Here is a 24,957-nt window from a genome sequence, read left to right as displayed (position 1 = left end):
TGTAGTAAAAGAATTATTACACCCTTCGAAGAATTAGTGAAAGGATATAGGACAGAGGGGGCCAAAATAGTCTCAAAATTGTATAAGGTGTTATTAAACAAAGGGAAATCACCAAAGGAAAGTTTGAAAGAATATTGGAAGTTAGATATTCAGGAACAGATTTTATATGAAGATTGGGAAAGAATCTTTTGGCAACCACGCTTTGTTGCAACCTCTGGGATAATCCAGGAACAGGGGTTGAAGCTGGTACAAAAATGGTATTATACACCAGTAAGGTTATATCATATTACAAAATCTGGAAGTAAGAATTGCTGGAGGAAATGTGGAGTGATGGGAACGTACAGTCATATGTGGTGGGATTGTCTGTTAGTTAATGAATTTTGGAAACAGATTGGTATAGAAATATCGGTAATTGTGGGAAGGAATGTGGAAATGTCTAAATTAGTGGTTCTTATTACCCTGAGTAGTACCGAATTAAAAACAAAAGAGGAATGTAAATGGGTAAAATTGATGGTAGTTGCAGCCAGACAGGTTATAGCGAGTAATTGGAAAAATGCAGAAGAGCTAGGGGTGAACCAATGGAGGAAAAAACTGAATAATATTATAATTTTAGGATACTGTTAACTGTGAAGACACATAGAATGAAAGGGCTTAAGGTCAGTGAGAAAGAGGAGGATTGGTAGATATAAGAAATTAGATTTATTAATAAGTTTAATTATGATAAAAGTGTGTATTGGCAATAAGTAATATGAAATTGAAATATGGAATAGACGGGAGGTCGGGTCTTTAGTCTTAAGACCAATATATGTTTTATTGTTTGCTAAGAAAATTAGCAAATTCTTGTGTGTAATTTGGTACTTGTTTTCTTTTTTCTTTTTTCTTGTTGTATCAATAAAAATCTTTTTAAAAAAAGAAAGAGAAGGATTTGTTTGAGATGATATTGAATTATTTGGATAGGTTTGAACAATTTGGGGCAATTAAAATGTTAAAAGTTAAATAAACCTTTTGTTAGGAGGCGTGTTAAGGTATATAGAAGTGTACATATGGTTGATTTGAATATGTTATTATTGAATATTATTGAATATGTATATTATTGAATATGTATACCCAATACCCTCCAGCTATCTGGAGGGTTTCACTGTTTGTGTTTTGGTGGTTGGTAAAATAATAATAATAATCTTTGCAAGTTCCAAGTACTCAAATAGTTTCATCTGCCATTCCTCCTTCGTTGGAATTTTCTTTCCCTTCCAATTTTTGGCAATCAACATTCTCACAGCTATTGTAAAAATGCCCTCTTCTTATCACTTGGGATGTCTGTTGACAAAATGCCTAGGAGGAAAGCTATCTGGGTTTTTTTTTGCAAATGTTTGTTTGAACATTTTTTAAAGCTCCTCATAGATGGTATCTAAAAAGTTTTTAATTTTTTTACAGCCCCACCACATGTGGCACATTGTTCCCTCAGCTTGTTTGCACCTCCAGCATATATTTGAATTTGTGTTGTACATTTTTGCGAATTTGCTGGGGGTCATGTACCATCTATAAAACATCTTCATGAAGTTTTCCTTTAATGTATAACAAGCAGTGAACTTTAGATCTTTATTCCATATTTTCCCCCAAGCCGCCGTCTAAATGGTGTTACCTGTCATTTAGGATGGCTACTACTGCAAATATTTTTGTCCCTGAACAGACCAAATGGAAAGATTTGCAAACATTCTGGAATCAAGCACTTCAACCACACTTCAAAAGAGTATCTTGATATTCAAACTCTACTGCAAGGGACCTTGGAGTTTATGAAATAAAAAGTGTCATGTTTTGGTGTTTTGGAATAAACGGGTGTCTACAGCCGAAAGATAAATAGATGATATAACAACAAGTTTTATTGTTCTAGCATTCTCTGGAGAACACACAAGAATGATGCAGGGGAAACATTATTTTCTTCCTAAAATGGCATCATAGAGTTGGCATTTCTTTAGCTGAAACTCCTTGAAGCCAGCAGCACTGAAGAGCGCATTGTACTCTGAAGGGGTTCGCTCTTTTCCTTCGGTATGTAGCAACATAATCATGGATTGGAGGTGTGCTTCCAATGGTCCACTTCTGTCCTCGTTGAGAACTATTTCCACCACTAATACTCCACCACCTGTTTCAAAGTATATTTCATTAAGTTAGGGAAACGAAAGATAGACCATTACTTCTTTTGAGACAGCATGTTCAAAGAGCTCGGCTTCATCTTTCCAAGCATCCTGGGATCAGAAGCTCAAGTCAAACGAAAAGCAGTTTAACCTGAGTGGCCCTACTGTATAAAAATGGAAGATCTATGTGGCAACCAAAGCAGGCTGTGAATTATAATTCATAGAATGTTCTTTTCCCCACCTTTTTCACTCCAGTAGCCTGCCTGAAATGTGCTCAGCATAGGTGCAGCATTTTCTATAGTCACTGAATTTTGATAATGCAAGTTGCTACAACTATTCACCTTGAGTTCCTAGCTTAGGAACACACATGGGCAGGGGTGGCACAAATGAAACAGGAACCTTGTTACCGTGAGAAAAACCGACAACAACAGAACCTTAACAGCAAAAACTTAATTCCCTGATACAGAAGTGACATTCTAGTCAGATCTTGGTGGAGGTGCTCTTTTATAAGAGAAAGAATGCACTTATGCAGCAAATGCTAAGATTTGTAGTATGAGCTACAGAGGGAGACATGATGCCTCCCTATCGTATATACACTCTCTCCAGAGTGGCTGGGGAAACCTAGCCAGATGGGCGGGGTATAAATAATAAAATCATCATCAACAGCAACTACAAGTCCCAGATCTTACTGGTATTTTCTTATCCTGGGCAGGAGGAGCCAATGGACTATAGTGGCAGACTGGTAGCGGGATAGAGCGTCAAGCACCAGAAAATAATCAGAAGCATTGAGATCTCACTGTAGGTGCCAATGTGTCAACAGATGAGTTAATGATTGAGGCCTCTGGTCTCTGGACTGCTCAGAATAACTAGGACTTAAACAGGGCTATCTGTTCCAAGGCCCAAGCCATGACTGTGCACATACATGTTTCCCAACTTTGGGCCAAACTCTATATATTTTTGAAAACATTTCAGTCCCACTTTTTCTGTTCATCCAGGACACTCAAAGCACCTACAAATGAAACCTCAATCTTGACCCATTTCAAGACTTGTTTTAAAACCTCTCTGTAGGCAATGGATACAGTGAGCTCTGGCTCACTTACAGACCCTCCAAGTGTCCCTATTTTCCAGGGACGCCCCTGATTTAGAGAAGCTGTCCTGGTTTCTGATTTGATCCCAGAATGTCCCACTTTTCCTTAGGATGTCCCTATTTTCATTGGAGAAATGTTGGCGGGTATGGAGTTATCCAACCCCATAGCCATCGGAAGGCAATCCTGTATAGAGAAGGGGGTTTATGTTTAATGTTTTATTATGTTATTATATATATTCAAAGCTGCTCAGAGTGGCTTGGGCAACCCAGTAAGATGTGTGGGGTATAAATAGTAAAATTATCGTTATGGAATGGGACGTCCCAATTTTCATCAGAGAAATGTTGGAGGGTATGCACTTATTGCCCACCACAGCTCCAGTTTTGGCCAGTTCTGCCTTATAACCACACGTACCAGGCTTGCAGGCCTTGTGGAGTCTGGTTAGCAGCTGCACACACTTCTCATCGTCCCAGTCGTGCAGGATCCTAGCCAAAATATAGAGGTCAGCTTCCGGAATTGGGTCTTTAAAAAAATCCCCTGTAATAAAATGGGTAGATGGTAAATTAAAGCAAGGGGTTCAATTAAATAGTTGAGCTCTACCCTTCAAAAATACCCTGATTATAAAGCTGGCGCCAGCAGAATATGTCGTTCTTGATTTCTAAGGCTTTTTACACACCATAACTTCAAGGCACGTTCAAAGGACATTCTTCCCCTCAAAGAGTTCTGGACGCCACAGTTTGCTAAGGGTGCTGGGAACTGTAGTTATGTAAGGTCAGCAGCCTGAACAAACTAAGCTCCCAGGACTCTTTGACTGTTAGAGTGGTAAAGAGAGATTTAAATGTAAGGCATGGATATGACTATTATCTAACACAAAGGAATAAGCAGAATTATGAAGCAGAATTCACCGCTCAAAGCACAACCACACTTGGATTTTGTTCTGAATCCATTTTATGGATGTTTTATGTCTAACCATACCTCCTTTCCTTTCCAAGATGATCTAATGATCTGAGGAGCCAACTTTTGAGGGAACAGGAGTACCAGCTTGGCCCTGGCACTGAAATTTGTGGGTGCCCAGCCCCTTCATGGGTAATTTTGTGGGTGCTTGCGCACCCAAAGTCTCAGGGCGTTGGTACCTATGTGAGCAAGAATGGAGGGGGCAATGCCCCAATGTCGCACGTGTGATGTCAAGAAATTGGGAGGAGCTGGGGAAGTGCCAAACATGGTGGCAGTGCAGCTTCAATGTCTGGGGGGGGGGGTCCTCCCCCTCTTCCTATCACCACGACTGGTTCGCTGCTCCTTCTTCTCTGCAACAGGTAGAGGAGGAGAAGGAATTAGACACTGAAGCTGTGCCGTGCTTAGCCTCCTCCGTCTCCACCTCCTCCTCTACCTTAGCCAGTGTAGTGTAGTGGTTAAGAGTGGTAGAGTTGTAATCTGGTGAACCAGGTTCGCTTCTCCGCTCCTCCACATGCAGCTGCTGGGTGACCTTGGGCTAGTCACACTTCTTTGAAGTCTCTCAGCCCCACACACCCCACAGAGTGTTTGTTGTGGGGGAGGAAGGGAAAGGAGAATGTTAGCCGCTTTGAGACTCTTTCGGGTAGTGATAAAGCGGGATATCAAATCCAAACTCTTCTTCTTCTTTCCTTCCCCCCTCCTCCTTTGAGCATGGGAGAATCCCACCCTCCTCCCCAAAAATATGGGGGGGGAGGACTCAGCCCCTAGGACATGGTATCCCTGGTAATGACACATCAGAACCAACCACAGTTACCCTCATGGAAAGTAATCCGGTGTTCTTCTGGGGATACGAAATGCTTCTTTGCCATTTCCACTACATTGGGTAAGTCGAAAATGGTCACCGTAGAGTTTGGATACAATGCAATGCATTCTTTAGCCAAGCCGCAACCACTTCCTTCAAGGGAGAACAAGGAAAAACAAAAATGAAAACTTCTCAAAGCTTCTTTCAAACACTCCTGTGCAAAATATCAGGACACCACCTCAGGTAAGTGCCTCTCCAACCGTTTCATGGGCAGGGACACATGTCACCACCTGAGTAGCTTCAGGGATTTGACAGGATTGAACTTGTGCCACAGATTATTCAGGATATAAGCAGATCGAAATATGTGAACACAATACATTGGAGGAATACTTTATTATTTATTTATGGCATCCATATTCTCCCCACCTCCCCACCGTAACACAATATCTTGGAGTAGCATAGAATAGAACATTTCAAAATTAAACTACAAGATTAGGATATTGCATTGGAAAGCAACCACAATTCATTGCGTACAAGGAGGGCGGGGGGAAAGACTGCAGGTAGAATAAGGATAGGCAGAAATGATTAGCAAGGATAACCCTTGATGCCAAGTTTGGGGAGGAGACAGAGCCAGTGTTTCCCAAACTTTGGTCTCCAGCTGTTTTTGGACTACAATTCTCATAATCCCTGACCACTGGTCTTGCTAGCTAGAAATGATGGGAGTTGTAGTCCAAAAACAGCTGGGGACCCAAGTTTGTGAAATACTAGGTTAGAATGAACAGATTCAAAACAGATAGAGACAGGTCAAGGAGAAGAACGCTGCAGGACAAGAGGATGAACTTGACCAAAAAAATTACTCAACATGTCTTGACATATGAAAACTAATAGAGGAAAACAGCTGGGAGGCAAATAGAGTAATAGTACTGAAGGATGTTTTCAAGAGGAGAGCAGAAACAATATGTTCCTTCTTGTTATCACCCATCTTTGGAATTTTTGTGGTCTTGTTTTGAATCTTTTTGCTGTTAATTACTAAACTGTACCAGAATAGGGCACACACAAGACACCCACATGATGTTGACAGGCAGAAAAAGAAAGACAGCTGAGGCCTTTTCAGCTTGCTCCTCTCTGGAACTCACCTCCCAAATCGCAAATGAGTGGGAAGTGAGAAAGATCGAAGGCAGCCATCACATCTCTGCCCCACAGATGCCAATTGGAATTCATGCTGTGAGAGAACCTTTTCATCTCGCCCTCTGACCTGTAGATTCAAAATTACTTTGGCAGGTAAGTGGAAACAATACCCACATGCAGCCTGATTTGTAATTTAGGGCTTGACTCTCAATCACACAATCACGCTCTGGGCAAACACCATGAAGCCCCAGTTGCTCTGTCAACTGCTGTGCTGGAAGGAATGATTTCAGGAAATTCTTGGCCTGAAGCTATATATGACTTATTGCCACCTCTAGAATGTCATTGTTTTACAGGAGGGACTGAAGAGCATACTGGGAAATTCAGTTTTAAGGAATTAAAACAAAATAAAATGCTCCAGTGCAACAGACCCACTTTAAAAAAGAAACTGATTTTTTGCTGCAGTTTGGAAAATGATGGGGAAATAAACTGAAATGTGTGGAAGGAATAACCTGATTATCTGGAAGGATGTATGAACAGCCTGCAAGAAAATCAGGAAGGATGCAGGAAGAATGTTCATTGTCAAATACTGTGTTTTTTGCTCTATAAGACGCACCTAGTTTTTGGAGGAGGAAAACAAGAAAAAAAAACATTCTGAATCTCAGAAGCCAGAACAGCAAGAGGGATCGCTGCACAGCAAAAGCAGTGATCCCTCTTGCTGTTCTGGCTTCTGTTATAGCTGCGCAGCCTGCATTCGCTCCATAAGACGCACACACATTTCTCCTTACTTTTTAGGAGGGAAAAAGTGAGTCTTATAGAGCAAAAAATACGGTAATCTCCCCACAACCAGACAAACAGGAATGCTCCTAACAACCGAAGTGCTCAATAAATAGGTCAAATAAATAGGAAAGAGCCCCATGGCATCTGGTCCCATGGTGTCTGGGTGACTGAAGTGCTCTAACCAGTTGTGATTGAAATCCAGCCAGAATTGGCCCAGGATGTGCAAATCCCAGGCAAAAGCCACTGAAAACATTGTTCCCAGCATTGTTGGACAAATACTAGAAATGCTAGAAAGGGGGGCAATGGGGAACGTCCGGTACCCTTTCAAATGTCTGTATTGTATGCACATTCCCAGAGATGTTTCCTACAACTGCACAATTGTTCAGTCTGACAAGAATGACCATTCCCCACATCAAATGGCCACCTTTTGCGTGGTCATGGGCAGCCCCCCAGATCCCAGTGCGACTCCTAGTAGTTCAGGCTGGCTTCATCCTCCCCAGGCTGGATACCTGGAGGTCTCCGCCTACCTCAGCCAATCGTCCAATCCCGCCTGGGGAGGCATTGCCAGGGGATCGGCCAGGTAAGGGGAGGGACTGTCCTGCCCACACAACAGAAGGTGAATCTTACCTGCGAAGTGTCAGTTGGCTCCAGAGCTTCTCCCACCCTCCCCTCCCTCAGTCAAGTCTTCTTTTGCAGGTTAACCTCTTCTCCACAGGTACGCAGGCGCTGCTACGTCAGGGCCAGAAAGGAATTTTCCTGCATCGGCAGGTTTTGCCTTTTCTGTAGCAAAACGTCACAACTTTGGTGGTTTCAGGCCTTGGGCGGAATCCTTTAGTCTATCTTCCTAAATGGGGGGAACATGAACCGGTGACCCCCCCCCCCTTGCGGCGGTGATCCCAGGGTTCCCCGTTAAAGAGGTATTGAGGGAAGGCATTGGCCATACGCCGAGAGGTTGTCATTGTTCTCCCCTCCAACGGCAGCGAAATGGGGGGCGGGCTCTCTGCTTGAACATATGTTCTCCAGAGCCAGCCCAATCCCCACACACTCTGGATAACTCTGATGTCTCCCAGATCCTTGGCTGGGGACGGGGAAGGATAAACGCCCAATGCCTGAGCCAAGGTCTCCCTACCTCTGAAACTTAATAAAGTTGTGGCCAGTTTTAATCCCATAGCACGTTGTCTTGAGTCATTATTCCACTCGGGGGTTGCCTGGGTTGGGGGGACTCCACCTGTCCACACAAACACCCATTCCCTCAAAGGTAAGAACTCCTGCCTCTAAAAACAACAACCTGCTTTTACCTAAAAAGGACATCAAATAAATTGCTAGATGAATCGCCATGTATTTTCCCAAGTGGGCTTTTTCCTTGCCTGAAACAGAACATTTGTTGTAATTGAGTGAAAATTAGGTAGCATGATGACCAAAGAAAATACCAGATGTTCCCCCCACCACCACCTGAAAACAGAATACATTACATGTATTGTTTTAAACCAGTGTTTCCCAGACTTGGGTTGCCAGTTGTTTTGGGACTATAGTTCCCATCATCCTGGACCACTGGTCTTGCTAGCAAGGAAAGATGGGAGTTGGAGTCCAGAAACAGCCAGAGACCAGAGTCTGAGTAACACTTTTAAACTGTAGCTGTAAAAATCACAGGGTTCTTTCCCAAACCACCTTTTATCTGAATTGAGAAAAAGAACAACTTAGATGCATTCTAAGCTAAAAATGTCTACACAGTCTTAGCTTTATCACTTTCAACAGTTGGCATCTTGACTTCCCTCATGGCAATCATCTTCCAAAGGCAGTTCAGCATTTCATTGCACAGAGCCATTTTCTACATGAGCACACAGAGCTAGACACCCACACCCATCCTCTTACCTCACTGCATCTGTCAAGTAGTTCAAATTTGGAAATGTGATTTCAGAGAAGAACATCATATGATGATACTGAGACTTTGGGCTCGATTCAGCAAGGTAGAGATTGGAAAAATCTGTGCTTCCATAAAGAGCTGATAGACGGGGAAAAAGAAATCAATGTTTTCACACCTTTGTAGACGGCAAGTTTTTCTCCCTAACTGCAACTGTGTGAACAAAATGTCTGAAGCAACAACTCACAAATAAATTATCTAAATCCCTAGAAAGTAGTAAGATGAAGCCAAGTGAACATCCCTTTCCTACACAAACTAGTAATTCTTCAGAAATGAGCAAAGCATCAAGTTCATTAGCTATAATTGTGATGACATTCCTTTCCATTTCATTTCCTAATGGGTGAGCTCAAAAGCTTATTATTTAAGACAATTCAACTTAGATTTTAGCTAGAGAGTGCTTTGTGTTTCAAGGTGCTTCCAGGCAGAGCTTTAGCAAACATCCTCCTGTTCCTACATCCTCCTCTGGCTTCTGCTACTGCTACTCTAGGAGAGTCCCAGGTGGGGGTGCTCAACATTCCTGCCTCTGATCATAACAGTGATTAAGTAATCAAGCATCCTCAGCAATGGTGCTGCCTGCCAAGTGCTGAAGCATTAGCGCTACCTCTGCATTTTGTGCTCTAACTTTCTTCAGAAACGTCCGGTTTTCCTTTTTTAAAAAGTCTGGGGGCCCCTGCTGACATGTGCACCCCTTTCACGAGCCCTCCTGGGAAAGACACCATCTGAAACCCTGAAGAGCTACTCCCAGTCAGAGTGGAGACAATACTGAGCTAGATAGACCAATGTTCGCTTCCTGCACCTCTAGGTTCTTAGGTGTCTCCCTTATTTAGATGGCAATGTTCATGACTTCATCTGCTTCCAGTTATGGTAGACCTGCTCCATTTGGGCATCTGTCCTGAAGTTGCGTCCTGATGGCACCATTGTACACTTTAGCAGATAAGATGGCTGAAAACAGTCATCTTCAGCTACAAGTGAGTCAGAATTTCGAAACAACTTGAGTTGCTTCTTCCTTCCAATGTGGTTACCTTGGCTGCCCGTCCTCTCCACTCGCAGGAGCTTTAAGGCCACACAGGTATCCAACAGCCTCTCCATCCCAGTGAAGCTGGTGCCCAGACGTTCAGCAATAGTTGTTGAAGGCAGGAGTTTGCCTGATTCCAAAAGCAGGTCAAATACTCCCAACTCAGCAGCAGTAAACATAATCTGGAAATAAATGGGGGTGGGGATTACAAAAGTGAATCCAGGTCATCCACAGCAAGGATAGAGAACCTGTGGCCATCTACATAGTGGTGGTTAACCCATGGACCTCTGGAAGCTGTTGTGTTCCCCATCAGCCACAGTCTGTGTGTAGTCCAATATCTAGAGGATCATGGGCTCCCCATCCCTGATACACAATTATGAAGGAAGAAAGGATGTTGAGAGAAGATGTTTCTGAGACACAAAGGCTGTGTACGCATTACTATTTACGCTGGCTCCAGCACGCTTCCACCTCTGGTGTTTAAAGTCAAGTACACATGACATGAACCACAATCCATCTGTATCTTGTAGCTTTTTGAGAAACACTGTTGTTTGATGCATTTCCTTTCAAACCAGCTTGCGTCCGGTTTAAAACCGAAATACACAGTTAAGCGGCGGTGTGTACGTTTCAGTCTGCACTGCACATGCACAGTTGGGCAACCTCATTTGGAGCACTCAGAGTCAAAATATAGAGCTTACTGGTTTCTACTGCATTGTATTACATCTGTTGTTAGTTACCTTGAATGTACAAGGAAAAGTGGAACCAAAGAACTTTTAAAAAATGAATGTAGTAATTGCAGATCACCTGACTGAAGCTCACAGGCTGCTTGTGGTCTGCAGATCACAGTTTGGGAACCTCTGGCAATAGGGGATTGCCGTGTTAGTTTATGCCTGAACACAAAAGCCTGAGACCTGACTATTGACATTGTGCAATTAAAATGTACCTGTCTGTTCTGAACATGTTTGCTTCCCATTTTGGAATCTGGCCTAGTTTTGACACTGAAAACGTAAAGCCATTCTGTACGAAGTTCTCTAGGGCAAAAGTAATGAGAAAACAGACGAGTTCCTTGTATTTTTTATTCAGAGTGGCGCAAGATGTTTGGGTGAAGCTAGGCATTTGTGACAGTCATCGGCTGCAATGTGTTTTGTCTAGCCTATCCAAGTCTCACGCGTTCCAACAGAATAAATGGAGAATCTGGTATTTCTTCCCTATTTCTATTTCCCGTGTACAAATCATGCAATAAGAGCAGGAAAACAGAAGCTTCAGTGCTTCATATATTGGAAGCAGATTGTTAGCATTGTGTCCTTTAAACTGTGATTAAATGGCATTGCAGAAATTAAAATACAGTGGTGCCTGCAAGACGAAAAGAATCCGTTCCGCGAGTCTCTTCGTCTTGCGGTTTTTTCGTCTTGCGAAGCAAGCCCATTAGAGGCTTAGCGGGCTTAGCGGATCAGCTGATAAGCGGTTTAGCGGCTTAGTGGATCAGCTGATAAGCGGCTTAGAGGCTTGGGAAAAAGGAGGGGGAAGGGAAAAAAACCGCAGGAACTTGCAAGACATTTTCGTCTTGCAAAGCAAGCCCATAGGAAATTCATTTTGCGAAGCACCTCCAAAACGGAAAACCCTTTCGTCTAGTGGGTTTTCCGTCTTGCGAGGCATTCGTCTTGCGGGGCACCACTGTAGTGAAATGTGGAATGGAGTTGACCAGGCAGTTGCCCCTTCCCTAAATCCAGTAAAATAAAATTATCTAACTGAGGTTCTGCCCCCCACTAACATAAAGCCTGCCCCCCCAACATAACTATGCCCATGGAAAAACAGTCTTTTCAAACATGCCCTCAGTTAGTATGACCTAGTTGGAATGCACATTTAATGAAACATTTTTAAAAATGTATTAAATTTTGCTATAATGAACGTGTTGTACCCACATTAACGTTTTCTCAGGGTGCTTCCAGATGACATGTTCATTGAACATTCATTCCTATTGTTTTCAGAGAGATTAGATAGCACTATGTCAAAGAAAATGTTATCTCACCCTTTCCTATCACATTTTCCTATGACTTTACTTATTGCAACAAATCCATCTTTTGGGGGGAGCAGGATTGTTGTGCAAAACTTCCCAATGAATCAGCTGTAATTGTGTAACCTGCATTTGCTGGTATTTTACGTGAATCCCACTCCAAATTAGTAAGAGTCTGGAAGTGCCTTCACTTTATGTTACCACAAAAAGAAACATCAAAACTACGCCAAGTTCCAAAAGGGGAAGCAAATATGTTCAGAAAAGACAGGAATTTTTAATTGCACCACCATTCATATGTAGAAAACCCTTGAGAGTTTCATTATTCATAGACATTACCCACAAATCATACCTTTGAGACTAGGCACCCGTACTTGTATTGAAGCAGGGGCTTAATAGATTCAATATCTTCTGTAGAGTCCATCGGTCTTCAGTACTCTTGTCAGACACACGGAAGTCTTCCTCTGCTGTTTAGACCACTCTTGTCTCAGTGCCACACCAATGCTTGCAATATTGCTGTGCTGTATTCACTGAACATATCAAGAGAGCCTTAGCTGGAATCAAAACAGACTCTGTGGATACTTGATAAGTTTCCTTGGATGAATTAATTGCAACAACTGGATCATAAATACCAAACGTTATTTTCTGTGGAACTGAACTTGTTTCTTTATTTAGGTATTTTTATACCATCCTTGATTCATGATCCCAGGGTGGTTTACAAAAAAAGAATAGCACAACAGAAATGTAAAACACAAACAGTACATTTTGCTACACCCAGATATTGACAACATATTCCCTCGCTGAAATATATGCTTGCACCAGCCTCCAGGTAGTATAAAAACATTATGCTTCCCACAGAGCGATGCCTCTGTGAAGCTTAAGATATTGGCATGATAAAAAAAAAAAATCCTGTTGTTGTTGTTAGATACATAACACTTCCACAGAGCAGCAAACATTTATAAGTACATGAATGATTTCCAGGGGCAGGGAGAAGGGGGAACACATTAAAAATCACCACTTTTAACAGTATCAAAACTAATATATTTAAGAAGTAGTACAGTGGTACCTCGTGTTACATACGCTTCAGGTTACATACGCTTCAGGTTACAGACCCCCCCTAACCCAGAAATAGTACCTCAGGTTAAGAACTTTGCTTCAGGATGAGAACAGAAATTGCGTGGCGGTGGTGCAGCGGCAGCAGGAGGCCCCATTAGCTAAAGTGGTGCTTCAGGTTAAGAAGAGTTTCAGGTTAAGAACAGACCTCTGGAACAAATTAAGTACTTAACCCGAGGTACCACTGTATATTTTGGTGCATCCATACTGTAACATATGCAAGCTAAATGAAACAGCTCAACTAATAACCTCCCATAAACTTTGGTCTGCAACAGGTAAGTCAGCCTTCACCTACTTAGAGACTACAACTCCCATTAGCTCCAGTCACCATTGCTGCAATGACTGGGGCTGATGGGAGTTACAGTCCAAAATACCTGGAGTACAATAAGTTAGCAAAGGCTTCCTGTCAATTGCATGCAATATGCTAGCAAGGGATTACTTTTCCTCTGTGCCCTTTAATATCTTCCCACTGCACTTTTCCTACGGCCTTGGTCCAGTATACCAGAAGGAGCGTCTCCACCCTCATTGTTCTACCCGGACACTGAGGTCCAGCACCGAGGGCCTTCTGGCGGTTCCCTCACTGCGAGAAGCCAAGTTACAGGGAACCAGGCAGAGGGCCTTCTTGGTAGTGGCGCCTTCCCTGTGGAACACCCTCCCACCAGATGTCAAAGAGAACAACAACTACCAGGCTTTTAGAAGACATCTGAAGGCAGCCCTGTTTCGGGAAGCTTTTAATGTTTGATGTATTATAGTATTTTAATATTCTTTTGGAAGCCGCCCAGAGTGGCCGGGGAAGCCCAGCCAGATGGGCGGGGTATAAATAATAAATTATTATTATTATTATTATTATTATTATTATTATTATTATTATTATTATTATTATTCCTACTACCATTTTGCTACTTTGCTATCACTATCCCATTTTACCTGTGTTGGGGCTCCAAGGAAGAAGTGGCAAAGCCTACATACATCACGGAGAGCAGGGCTTATAGCCTCTACACAGAGCAAAGTTCAATTAAATATCTAAACTCTTCATCTTCACGTGAGATAAAGTGGCCTTCCTTTCTGCTTTCCTTTTGATAATTTGACAGCAAGGGATTTTCCTTTGTTTGAAATCCTTTTTACAAGCTTATTTATTGCTTGCTCCTAAACCCCCTCCACCCCCCAAGCAATCCATTGTTTTGCAATAAGCAAAAGACCCTCTCATTATGATGGCTGTGTGTGTGTGTGTACAGTACTCCATTGCGGGAGCTGGCCCTACCATTTGCAAGCCCATTTTGACAATATTGAAAGGAGAAGCAGTTAGCAAATTTAATTATTATTCATAGTGGTTTTAACTGCTAAGGAGAGGGAGTCTTCGGCTTCTGATGACAAAATAATTTGGGTAGCATGCACCTTAACCGGGGTGAAAGGAGACACACCATTTGCTGCTTCAGGCATTGAAATGTTTTGTCTGGTCCTGCACATTATCCTTCCCATGGAGACTTCAGAAACACCCCCAGGTGAAAAAATCCTATGTGAGCTAGTCTTAATATGGAAAGTGGATTGCCATTAGTGATACAGTTGGAAGAGGAAAGAAACCTGTCCTGTTAGCTAGACATTCATGGGCATAGCCAGGATTTTTGTTGGTGGGGTAGGACTTTTTTTGGGGGGGCAGAACCAACGTGAGCGGTCACTTAGTTAAGTATTTCTATTGTTTTACTTGACTGGGGGGAGCTGCCCCCCCTTGGCTATGACCATGTAGACATTGTAATTATAGATTGCATTTATACAAAAGTAAGAGAAAATCCAGAACTTTTATTTTATCTTTTATTAGGTATGTATGTATGGCACAGCAGTGGGTTGCCATGGCACTTCAGCAATCAGCACATAGCCATATGTTGTATTCTTCAATCCCTGCTCAGAAAATTCTCCTCCAAAACGCCAACATATATACTCGGAACGCAATTGAACTGTACGCCTCCCCAGGTGGAAAGCAAATTACAATGGCAATTGGTGATCCTGCCTGAAAGCAGTAGCCCAGCCCCCTGCAGAGCGTAGTAAAGGTAAAGGTACCCCTGACCGTTAGGTCCAGTTGCGGACGACTCTGGGGTTGCGGCGCTCGTCTCGCTCTATAAGCCGAGGGAGCCGCCGTTTGTCTGCAGACAGCTTCCGGGTCATGTGGCCAGCATGACTAAGCTGCTTCTGGCGAACCAGAGCAGCGCACGGAAATGCCGTTTATCTTCCCGCCGGAGCGGTACCTATTTATCTACTTGCACTTTGACGTGCTTTCGAACTGCTAGGTTGGCAGGAGCAGGGACCAAGCAAGGGAGCTCACCCCGTCGCGGGGATTCGAACTGCTGACCTTCTGATCGGCAAGCCCTAGGCTCTGTGGTTTAACCCACAGCGCCACCCGCGTCCCTAGTATGATTCCTTAATTCCCATAGTGTATTTCCATAACTGAAGTAACAAAATGCACCTTCCTCTCAAGTTAAGTGTGCTGAGGAGAGATGCGACCTGGCCCTATGCACATAACCACCCAATCCTATACATATACGTTTAGAAGTAAGCCCGAAAGGAATTCAACCCAGCTCACTCCCAGGTAATTGCTAATATTGGATTGCAGGCTAGATGCATTAGTATACCCAGTGCTTTTTTCTGGGGGTACACATACCCCTAAACATTTTGTGAATCTTTGTACTTTTGTCCATTTACTGTATTTATTTTTCCCGATTTGAACTATAAAATGGTGGTTTTCTTGAGTCAAAATGAGAGTACCCCTAAACATTTTTTTTAGAAAAAAGCACTGAGTATACCATGGGATCAGGCTGATATTTATACCCAGTGGGATTTAGTTCTGAGTAACTATGATCAACCAACAAGTTTATTCAAGTTGGCACTCCTGCCTCCATTAGATTTTCAGTCTTGTTGGCTCTACAATTCCGGGGATAAGAAGGTACTCAGGCATCATTATAGAATAACCTCGTCCAACTCTCAATAATATTTTCTCCAGGGACAGGGCCCACAGCCCAACCTTATACAAGCCCATTCAGAAATCAGTCCCATTGAGCTCAGTGGAATTTACTACCGCCGCCCCGAAACGGCGGCTGCTTTATTTATGAGCCACACAGCGGGTAGGAGCGAACGCAGCTGCTGCTTCGTGTGAATGCTGCGGCAACAGGCGTGAGAAGCGGCAGCCGCCCCCCCCCGCCCCCCCACCACCAGTGCGGTTTGCTCGAGCGGCCCAATCAGCCGGCGCAGCGATCGATGGAAGGTTGCAAAGCGCTGCTGCCGTCCAATCAGCGAGCGGCGCGGCTTTCCAAAGGCGGGCGCGAACGAGCGCGACGTCTTAGAGCCCGGCTTCTAAAATAAACAGCAGAGGAACCAGCGGCGCGCGCGGAGGGCGGCTCGGGACGCCTGCGCGCAGCGGGATGGCCGAGCATTTCCCCAGCGGCTGTAGTAACATATACCAGCCCATTACTCAGTGGTAGGTGTCCTCAGCACCACCACGACCTCATTTCCTGGAGGTGGAGGTGTCTCTTTATAAGCAGTTTTAGCCCCGCGAGCTGCGAGGGCAACGAGTAGCAGCAGCTGAAGGGCAAGCCGCGCTGCTTGGCTCTGGGGTGGGCGGGCAGAAAGCGAGCGACCTGATAAATGACGTGTCAGGAGGAGGAAACTGGGGAAGAAGTTTGTTCCTCATCCAGTGTCTGATTTACGTATAAGCTAAACAAGCTACAGCTTAGGGACTCACTTTTTGGGGGGCTCCAAAAAAATTTAAAGAAAAGCATCAACTGGATGTACATTTCCAAAATATAAGATAAATAAAATAAAACCTACCTACAGCAACAGTGTTTTGTGTTGTGCAGGCTCCTATGATACATTTGAAGATAGCCTTCAAGTGGCATCTTTCCAACCTGCTTTTAATGACACCCATGCATAGCATTGTGTAATACCTTTGAATTGGGCATAAGCTGAGAGCAAAAGTATGATGTCTGAGGAAACCAGCTTGTTAAACCAAAGTAGGTTTTGGTCTGGTCAGTGTCTGAATGGGAGATGCCACAAGTTCCATGATGGGGAAAAGGTGGGCTATATATATATAATTGTTTATTTATTAAATAGGGTTTTTCTGTTTTTGGTATCAGGTATGGTTAGTCTGAATTGTGTGCAGATTAGTGAGTAAGAAGCATAAGAAGAGAGAGCCATTCTGGATTAGCCCCGAATCTAGCATTTTGTTCCCCCCAATAGCTGACCAGACGATCTAGTATGCATAAATATATGTATTTACTACATTTTAATGCCATGTAACAACTGAAGTTCTGTAGGCAAAATGAAGGTTAAATGATTAAAACAGATTGAAATAAAACGAAATAATAAAATATAAAAGCATTAAAATAGAATGCAACCAAAGTGAAACCAACAACCTTGAGATATGGAGACACTGTATTCAAACAATTAACAATTTTATGGAATTCAATTTTGTTTCACAAAACGCTTTGTAAACCCAGGAATTCCAAGTTATAATTTTATTTTACCTACTGCAAACCTTCTGTCCTTCAAAGTAAACATGGCAACCCGCATCTTCTGAACATAAATAGGCATAACATTTGTTTCCTCTTGGTTCTTTCCCCCCCTCCAAGGATAGCAGACAATTTCTTTGTATGTGAAGGATGCAGTGTGCCACGTTGTCTGCTGTACGAAATGTATGTGGAGAACTGCAGACAGGAGGCCCAGACTCAAGTAAATCCAGCTACATTTGGAAAGGTATATACACAGTGTGCTGCTGCTACCATAAAATGTTATTGGTTTTGGATGGAACTGTATCAGTTTCTTCTCCTCTGGGAGCTGATTTTAGTAGAACTACTATACATTTAAGGGATGCGGGTGGTGCTAGGCAGAGCCTAGGACTTGCCGATCAGAAGGTCAGCGGTTCGAATCCCCGTGACGGGGTGAGCTCCCATTGCTCAGTCCCTGCTCCTGCCAACCTAGCTGTTTGAAAGCATGTCAAAGTGCAAGTAGATAAACAGGTACCGCTCCAGCAGGAAGATAAACGGCGTTTCCGTGCGCTGCTCTGGTTCGCCAGAAGTGGCTTAGTCATGCTGGCCACATGACCCGGAAGCTGTATGCCGGCTCCCTCGGCCAATAAAGCGAGATGAGCGCCGCAACCCCAGAGTCAGTCATGACTGGACCTAATGGCCAGGGGTCCCTTTACCTTTACTATTCATTTATTATAGAAAATCAGTGATGTTATATTTGTACATACTTATCAAACAAATCTTCCCTTCTGTTCAGTAATCACTTGGTACTGTATATTGTGTTGAGACATGTGCAGGACACTCCCATTCATAATTGCTCAGTACGGCTCATTTCAATGGGAATTAACTCCCTATTAAATCTGCATACAATGGCAGCCTTAGGTTCAAATTAGACTCAGTGGGAGATTCAGTATGGTGGTTTTAATATGTGTTCCACTCACAATTGCTGTGAGACATGCACAATGTATACTTGAGTAAACATTTCGTATTTCTGGATATAAACTGTCGAGTGAAAAATGGCATGAGGCTGCTGTCCTAAACACACATTCCTGGGAGGATTTAATGTGGCTTACTTCTGAGTAGATGATGTGTACTGAGGAATGCACTGTAAAACATGTAAAATATTCCAGATAGATTGACAGAATGTGGGGAAATTACTAGCTGTTCAGATCAGTAAATACCAGGTGAGTACATCACCTGGTGATAATTAGAAAATGGGTTGAAAATGTTCTGAGATGATACAGGAAGCACACAAATATTTTACCAGTGTGATTAACCCCCAAAAAACTGTTCTTTTTCTGTGCATTTCTTTGAAGCTTGTTCGGTTAGTGTTCCCAGACTTAGGAACCAGAAGACTGGGCACAAGGGGAAGTGCAAGGTACATTGTCATTTAATTTGTATTAATTGAAGATTTAGAGGCTATTAGAAAAGTCTATAGTCAGCTGCTTATTTGTGCATTTAAGAGTTCATGGGTACTGTAATAAGGAAGGTGAACATTCATGCAAAACCATGGTAGCAACATCTGTAAACAGTGAAATATATTCACAGAGAAATCTTCAACTCCCTCCCTCTTCTGTATCTCTTTCCCTTGAATGTTCTGTGGGTGTTAAATCATTTCCCCCGTCAATTCCCGAGTCTCTCTCTGCCCAGTTTATTGTACTCTTTTCTTCAATTTCTTCGCATCTAAGATCCCTGTCTCTGTTCCTCGCTTCCCCAGCTGTTCTCACAGTCCTTGACCTCCTGGCATCTTTTCCTTTCTGAAAACAGCACACCTGTTCTCTTCCCCTTCAGGCAGTGTGTGTGTGCATTCACACTAAATTCAATTTTTTACTTTCCTTATAGTAGCTGCAGTTTGTTAATATTCTGCCGGTGGCAGTTGACTGCTGAATGGTGCTAATGTTCATAAATATTCTAAGATGGAACAGAAGGATCAGTCAATGCTTGTGGTTTTTAACCCACCCACGCCTCATGTGGCATTAATCTATAGACAGAATTAAATTTATCACTAATCTGGCAAATCTTGAAATAGTGGGGCAGAGCTTCACATTGGAAAACATGGTGATCTTTAGAGCAGTTTTCGTATGTTTATTGGAGAGAAACTATTTGTTTTAAGTCAAATTGCAGCATATAAAAATCTGGCCTGTAGTTTAGTGCTTCTCAAACATTTTGAAGTGGGACCCACCTTTAATTTTATTTTTCCTCCCTCTTCAAAACACATTGAAGAATATATCATCAGTAGTCAACACTGCACATGTTTATATTTTATATCAATTTTTAATGACGACATAGGTATATAGCCTATGTAGTGTCTTCCAGATGCTGTTGGTTACAACTCCCATTATCACTGACCAATGGACATGCTTCCTGGGGCTGTTTTGTTTATTTATTTCCACTTGTTAATTGCTTCCTATGAGACATCGCAAAGTCATTTAACACCGGAAACATCAACAGTGAAAACATATACAAAACACTTGACACAGTTCTGTATATAAAAACAATTTCAAATCCGAGACAGATGGGGACAAAAGTTTCCCTTAAAAGGCTTGTTGAAAGAGGAAGGCATCAAAATGACAATACAGTAGGTGGGAGGGTGGCTGTCTGATACAAAACCAAAGAATAGGTTACACCACTCTAGAAGCCCAGTTCCTTTGTCCTGCAGAACAAGCCCTCCTGGTGAGATGGTATCTGCAGTTGGTGTTCTCTTGCAGAGCACAGTGACCAGTTGGGTTACATAAGGAGTGATAGGGTTTTTTAGGTTTCCTGATCCCAAACTGCATAGGGAATTGTGCACCAGTACCAGCACTTTGAACTTAGCCCAGTAGGCAATTGGCACCCAGTGTAAATCTTTCAGCAGCAATGTAACACAATGATGATCGTTTGCCACAGTGAGCAGCCACATCCCTGCTTTTCAAAGCTGCAGCTTCTGGGTCAACATCAGGGGCTGCTCTACAACTGATGGGAGTTGTATTTTAAAACATCAGAGTACATACCTTGGCCACCCATATTCTAGGCAGTATGTATTGGAATAGAATTTAAGCTGTGACATAGAGCAATAATGGGGAAACTGTGCCCTCCAGATGTTGTTGGAATTCATCCTTCATCAACCCCAACCAGCCTTGGCCAGCAGCCAGGGAGGTTCACAGCTGTAGTCCAATAACATCTGAAATGCCACAGGTTCCCCACTCTTGTCATGAATGGAAGGAGCTTATTTATTAATGGGGTCGCCCAGTAGGAAGGGTGTGCTGTCTGCCTGATGAAGGAAGGAAGGAAGAACCTAAGACCTGTGGAAATGGGGCAAGGGAGCATGTCATTCATTGTGCAACCCAGGCATAAGCAAACTCCGGCCCTCCAGATGTTTGGGACTAAAATTCCCATCACCCCTAGCTAACAGGACCAGTGGTCAGGGATGATGGGAATTGTAGTCCCAAACATCTGGAGGGCCAGAGTTTGCCTATGCCTGGTGCAACCCCAACAGAACCACATCAGGACCCACAGTTTTGGTTGCACTGGCTTAGTTGATTATCAACAAGGTTGTACATAGCATATTAGGTGGTTAAAGGTGTCGCAGGAAGTATCCCATTTATTTATATATTTTGAATCTCTGACAGATATTTACAGATCACGGCTGAAAGATCGCCACGCAACTGGCCTCTTCATTAATCTCTTAAATTTGTCTGTTATTCTTCAGGTATCATTATGATGGAATACAGATAAAGAAGAGCTCACCCTTCTATGCCTACTATTGCTATCTTTTGGCTGAGAAAAGGGAGAACAGGTTTGGTTCTTAAATATGTTTCATGACAAAATGTGGGTACGGATAACTGAAATTGTATCTCCAGTGAATTTATGCCATTTGGTTGGATAATGATAACCCTGGCACTTTGAGGATTGGGGGTCCCAGTTTGCTTTGTAGTTGCAACAGAAGCTGTAAAACAGTATGGGATTAAGAGTCTCATACTGTACCAACTGAGCTATCCCAGTGTGATCTTGTTATTCACAAAATGTCTTGGTCCAATCCCAGGTCTAATGGGTGACATTTAGCTTTACGGTCAACAAATAAGAAGAACCAAGTTTGCAAAGGTCAGCTGGTTTAACTGAGACCGTTTAATGAAGTCCCAGGCAAGAGGACTTCAGATAGCTTTCCAGTTACTGATTCAGCTATTTGAACAGCTGAGGGATCAGAGTGGGACCCTCTTTGCTAATTAACTCAAATTTTGGATGCCCATTGTTGAGCAAACAGAATATATTTGCAAGCTCTAGTCGTCAGTTATAACCTGTTTGAGCAAGATTCGGTTCGGCAGATTTTACTCTTAAATGTCAAAACTACTGCTGCCAAGTTCTGATTAAACTTAAAACCAGATTTGTCACACATTGATCACACACACACACACACACACACACACACACACACATCATCTGCAATGAGCTACACACCACAGTAGAAGGATGCAGATGCCTACAATAGTATATATGGATGAAGTGAGTGTTTAAAAAATTGCTTCAAAATGATCCACTTAACTGAGTTGTGCAGCATGGAGATCCTGCCTGGAGACTAAATCATATATTCTACATTCATATTACACAAGTGGGGGGGGGGGAGGAAACAAGTTACTTGTGAAAATTCGTCGGGTTGAATCCAAATGTGTGTTTCCACTAGCAAAAAGCAATTTCTGCTCTTGGAATGATTGTGTTTGAATTAGTGATAGATGAAAAAGGTGACCCCAATTCTGGAGTGTGAGCAATGAATTTGGGGAAAATTGAACCTGGGACATACTGGGTATGGTTTTAAATTGGGGAAATAAACTAATTTAAGATGACTTTGTCCAGATGATTTGGAGGTAATGAATGGGGGATAATTTAAGGGGAGTTGAATTGCTTTGGAGGATAATGTACTGAGAAATTAATGGGGGATAAACGAATTGAAGAGAAATTAGTTTGGTGTGAACTGCAGTGGAGTGCAAATTCATTGGAAAAAATTACCTGGGCTGATTAGGGTGGGAAATTAGTTGTCTTGCCTACTGTGATGTTTCTACATATAAATTAGCATAGGCAGATTTGTTCCTGTGGCCCTATGCGGTTTTAAGTATGTAACCAGGCACCTGCAAGGTGTTTTATGAAAGTCAGCAAGCGTATTAAAATACCAGTCTTAAGAATTTCATTTCATTTATTCATTAATTAAATTTCTATCTCACCCTTCCTCCTAAAGGAGCCCAGGGCAGCCACAAAAACAGACAACATCCATCACAATGAAATAATGCCATTAAAATGTACCAAAATAAAAAATGAGCTGGGAAAAATGAGCATATCGTCTTGGGTAGCCTGTGGAAAAATAACTTTAACCATGATGGGGATGTGCAGTGTAACCTGACATGACTCACAGCTAGTTACTGGTTCTGTCCATTTTCCTTGTTGGGGTAGGCATTGCTATATAACACCCACTCAATTTAGGGCCCCTCCATATGTCATTTTTATTGTGAATTCATGATTATTCATGCTCATGGTTTCAGAAGTGTTTGTGCCTGCAAACATCTCGGGGTTCAGTTGACAGACTGCTTTGTCTCCAGTCCAATGCACATCCATACTTGCTAGTGAAATCCTGAATCTTTTAATGCCACAAATGTCTCAGTTTATTTCTTGTCCCACTCTTGTTGTGCTATAGTGCAAGAGTCACTTTCCATGTGGCAGTGATCACAGCGCAGTCACAGGCCGAAGCCATTCCTGTCTCACCACAGGCCACATCCCTGGTTTGGAGAAAGAAATCTGGAAAGGATTTATATGGGAAGGCACAAATATGCATTGGGAAGCATCACAGGGCAACTAACAAAGGGTCCCTCCAGGCTGGTGATTTATTGTGGCTGTATTCTGCAAGCTGTTCTTGACAACATAATAAGCGGAGCAAGGCATGCCGTGTAACGTAAACAGCTCTGTCCAACAGAGAGGAACAGCAAGAGGGCTGTTGCCACCTGCCAGCATCTGCCACCTGAGGCGATTGCCTTACTTTGCCTATGATAGGGTGGGCCTTGCCTGTTTCCAAAAGCCCCCCGTGTGGTATGGCGGAAGGTTGTGTGTGTGTGCTGACAGGGAAGAAGCAGCCAATGGGTCTTAGGGATGCATGTGAGGGAATGTGGGTGACAGAAGGAATCACGGAGTCCACTACTGGCACTACCGACACATGCCCTCACAGTGACTTCGGAGATGAAGCGTGGTGTTTCTCCTCAGACTCAGGAGGAAACAAACAAAACACATCACACAAATTTCCTCACACAAGGCAGCAGGGAGAGGCCATTGCAGGGTGATCACTGGGCTCAGAGGGCATGCGCTCTGTCAGCCCTGCTGCCTCATCCCTGCTTGTGATCCTTTTTCCATCTCTTTAGTTCTCTCATTCGACTCAGACTGTAAGCACTCTGAGGCAAAAAATAAAATAAAATGGTTTGTTTTGTTCAGTTCTCTAGGATATTCTGAGCACCGTCGGGATGGATGTTTGCTAGTGTTCTGTGGCTACATATGGCAAGCTTCAAGCAGGTGCTCATGTTTAGGGGGCTGACATCACCGAACAGAGGGATGAGCTCTCCTGCTTCCCTGTTTCTAGGCAGCAGCTGCAGCCACGAGACCATGCATACAGCTTAATTGGGTCTTGAGGAGGAACAGGATGGCGGCCCGAGAGCTGACAGCTGTGCCAGCCAGCCTATTGAGAGAGAGCACCATCCATGCGTGTTGCTATAGTAGCAACAGTCGATTGGGCGGAGTTCTCTTCCCAGAGAAGCAGGGGCTGGGAATTCTCAGGAAACGTATTACTACACTCCCGGCAGTTTATCCTAGAATTCAAGTCGAGCTGCTCCAAGGCCTTATTAAAAAGAAAGAAAGCAAAGTCCCAGTCTTGAAAACCTGTCCTACAGACAGTACATGCCAGCCATCTAATTGTGAGGTTGCCAATGGCCAAGCTACCCATGTTAAGGAAAGAACATAGCTGTCATACCAGCTTAAGATGGTAATAGGCACTCCTTGCCACTGAGATCTCCTTGGCCTCTAGTGGCAAAGATGATTCCAAGAGCACCCTCCAAATTATGTACCTGTTCCTTCATAAGGAATGCAACCCTGCCCCAAACAGGCAAACAAACTAATTCCTGAACCCAGGAACCACTTGCTGCCAAGGATTCAGAGAGATTGTTAGCCCATCACAACACCCAGGCATTGGTTCATACACTCGCAGCCTCTCCTGATTCAAACATTGTAGAGAAATAGTTAACCAAAGAGAGCTATTTCAAAGTAGGTTTTGTTGTTGTCTGTCCTACCACAGCGGGGAGGTTTGCAGTTTTGAGAATGCGGCAAGTTATCAGAGCAGTGGCTGCAGAAAAGAGACAGTGAGTATTTGTTCAAAGCAGATTTAATACGAGGTGGCTATGAGCCAAGGACTGTTAAAACATCCGTCTGTGATGGATCAGTGAAATGCAACCTGCCGAGAACGCTTTTTTAAAAAGCATTTTTCTTCCTGGCTATGATTCTGCTGTAGGAAGTTG

General features: G+C 43.1%; 2 protein-coding genes across 4 annotated transcripts in view; one reads left to right on the top strand and one right to left on the bottom strand.

The window, feature by feature from the left end:
- Window positions 1–1,891: 1,891 nt before the first annotated feature.
- LOC309530147 (acetylserotonin O-methyltransferase-like) lies at window positions 1,892–13,948 on the bottom strand. Of its 2 annotated transcripts, XM_082218820.1 has the most exons (9): window positions 13,857–13,948; window positions 12,169–12,346; window positions 9,816–9,990; window positions 8,745–8,874; window positions 8,171–8,239; window positions 6,104–6,222; window positions 4,980–5,120; window positions 3,629–3,751; window positions 1,892–2,137 (listed from the first exon to the last, which is right to left on the bottom strand). In XM_082218820.1, exons 2-9 carry the CDS (start codon window positions 12,238–12,240, stop codon window positions 1,929–1,931), a joined length of 1,038 nt encoding a protein of 345 aa, XP_082074946.1. In that variant the 5' UTR covers window positions 12,241–12,346; window positions 13,857–13,948; the 3' UTR covers window positions 1,892–1,928. The 2 variants fall into 2 exon arrangements, with proteins under 2 accessions (XP_082074946.1, XP_082074945.1); XM_082218819.1 differs by lacking the exon at window positions 13,857–13,948 and having other exon boundaries at window positions 12,169–12,395.
- Window positions 13,949–16,272: 2,324 nt separating this feature from the next.
- Window positions 16,273–24,957, top strand: part of RFX8 (regulatory factor X8) — a 29,519-nt gene continuing 20,834 nt past the window's right edge. The window contains exons 1-5 of one of the 2 annotated variants that reach the window (XM_082218662.1): window positions 16,273–16,395; window positions 17,546–17,669; window positions 18,757–18,818; window positions 21,129–21,215; window positions 24,738–24,801. In XM_082218662.1, the coding sequence (XP_082074788.1) occupies window positions 16,340–16,395; window positions 17,546–17,669; window positions 18,757–18,818; window positions 21,129–21,215; window positions 24,738–24,801 (393 nt within the window). In that variant the 5' untranslated portion in view covers window positions 16,273–16,339. The remainder of the gene's footprint in view (window positions 16,396–17,545; window positions 17,670–18,756; window positions 18,819–21,128; window positions 21,216–24,737; window positions 24,802–24,957) is intronic. The other variant, XM_082218663.1, reaches the window with a different exon arrangement.

Source organism: Podarcis vaucheri (assembly GCF_965113315.1).
Source record: "Podarcis vaucheri genome assembly, chromosome: 4".
NCBI lineage: Eukaryota > Metazoa > Chordata > Lepidosauria > Squamata > Lacertidae > Podarcis > Podarcis vaucheri.
Note: the sequence above shows the minus strand (reverse complement) of the source record. Positions and strands in the feature narration are given on the sequence as shown.

Coding starts and splice junctions, on each gene's coding strand:
- LOC309530147 (XM_082218820.1), bottom strand. CDS start 12,240: ATGGACTCTACAGAAGATATTGAATCTATTAAGCCCCTGCTTCAATAC. Junction 9,991..12,168: donor ACGGGTGCCTAGTCTCAAAG/GTATGATTTGTG, acceptor ATTTATTTCCAG/ATTATGTTTACTGCTGCTGA. Junction 2,138..3,628: donor CCACAAGGCCTGCAAGCCTG/GTACGTGTGGTT, acceptor ACTTTGAAACAG/GTGGTGGAGTATTAGTGGTG.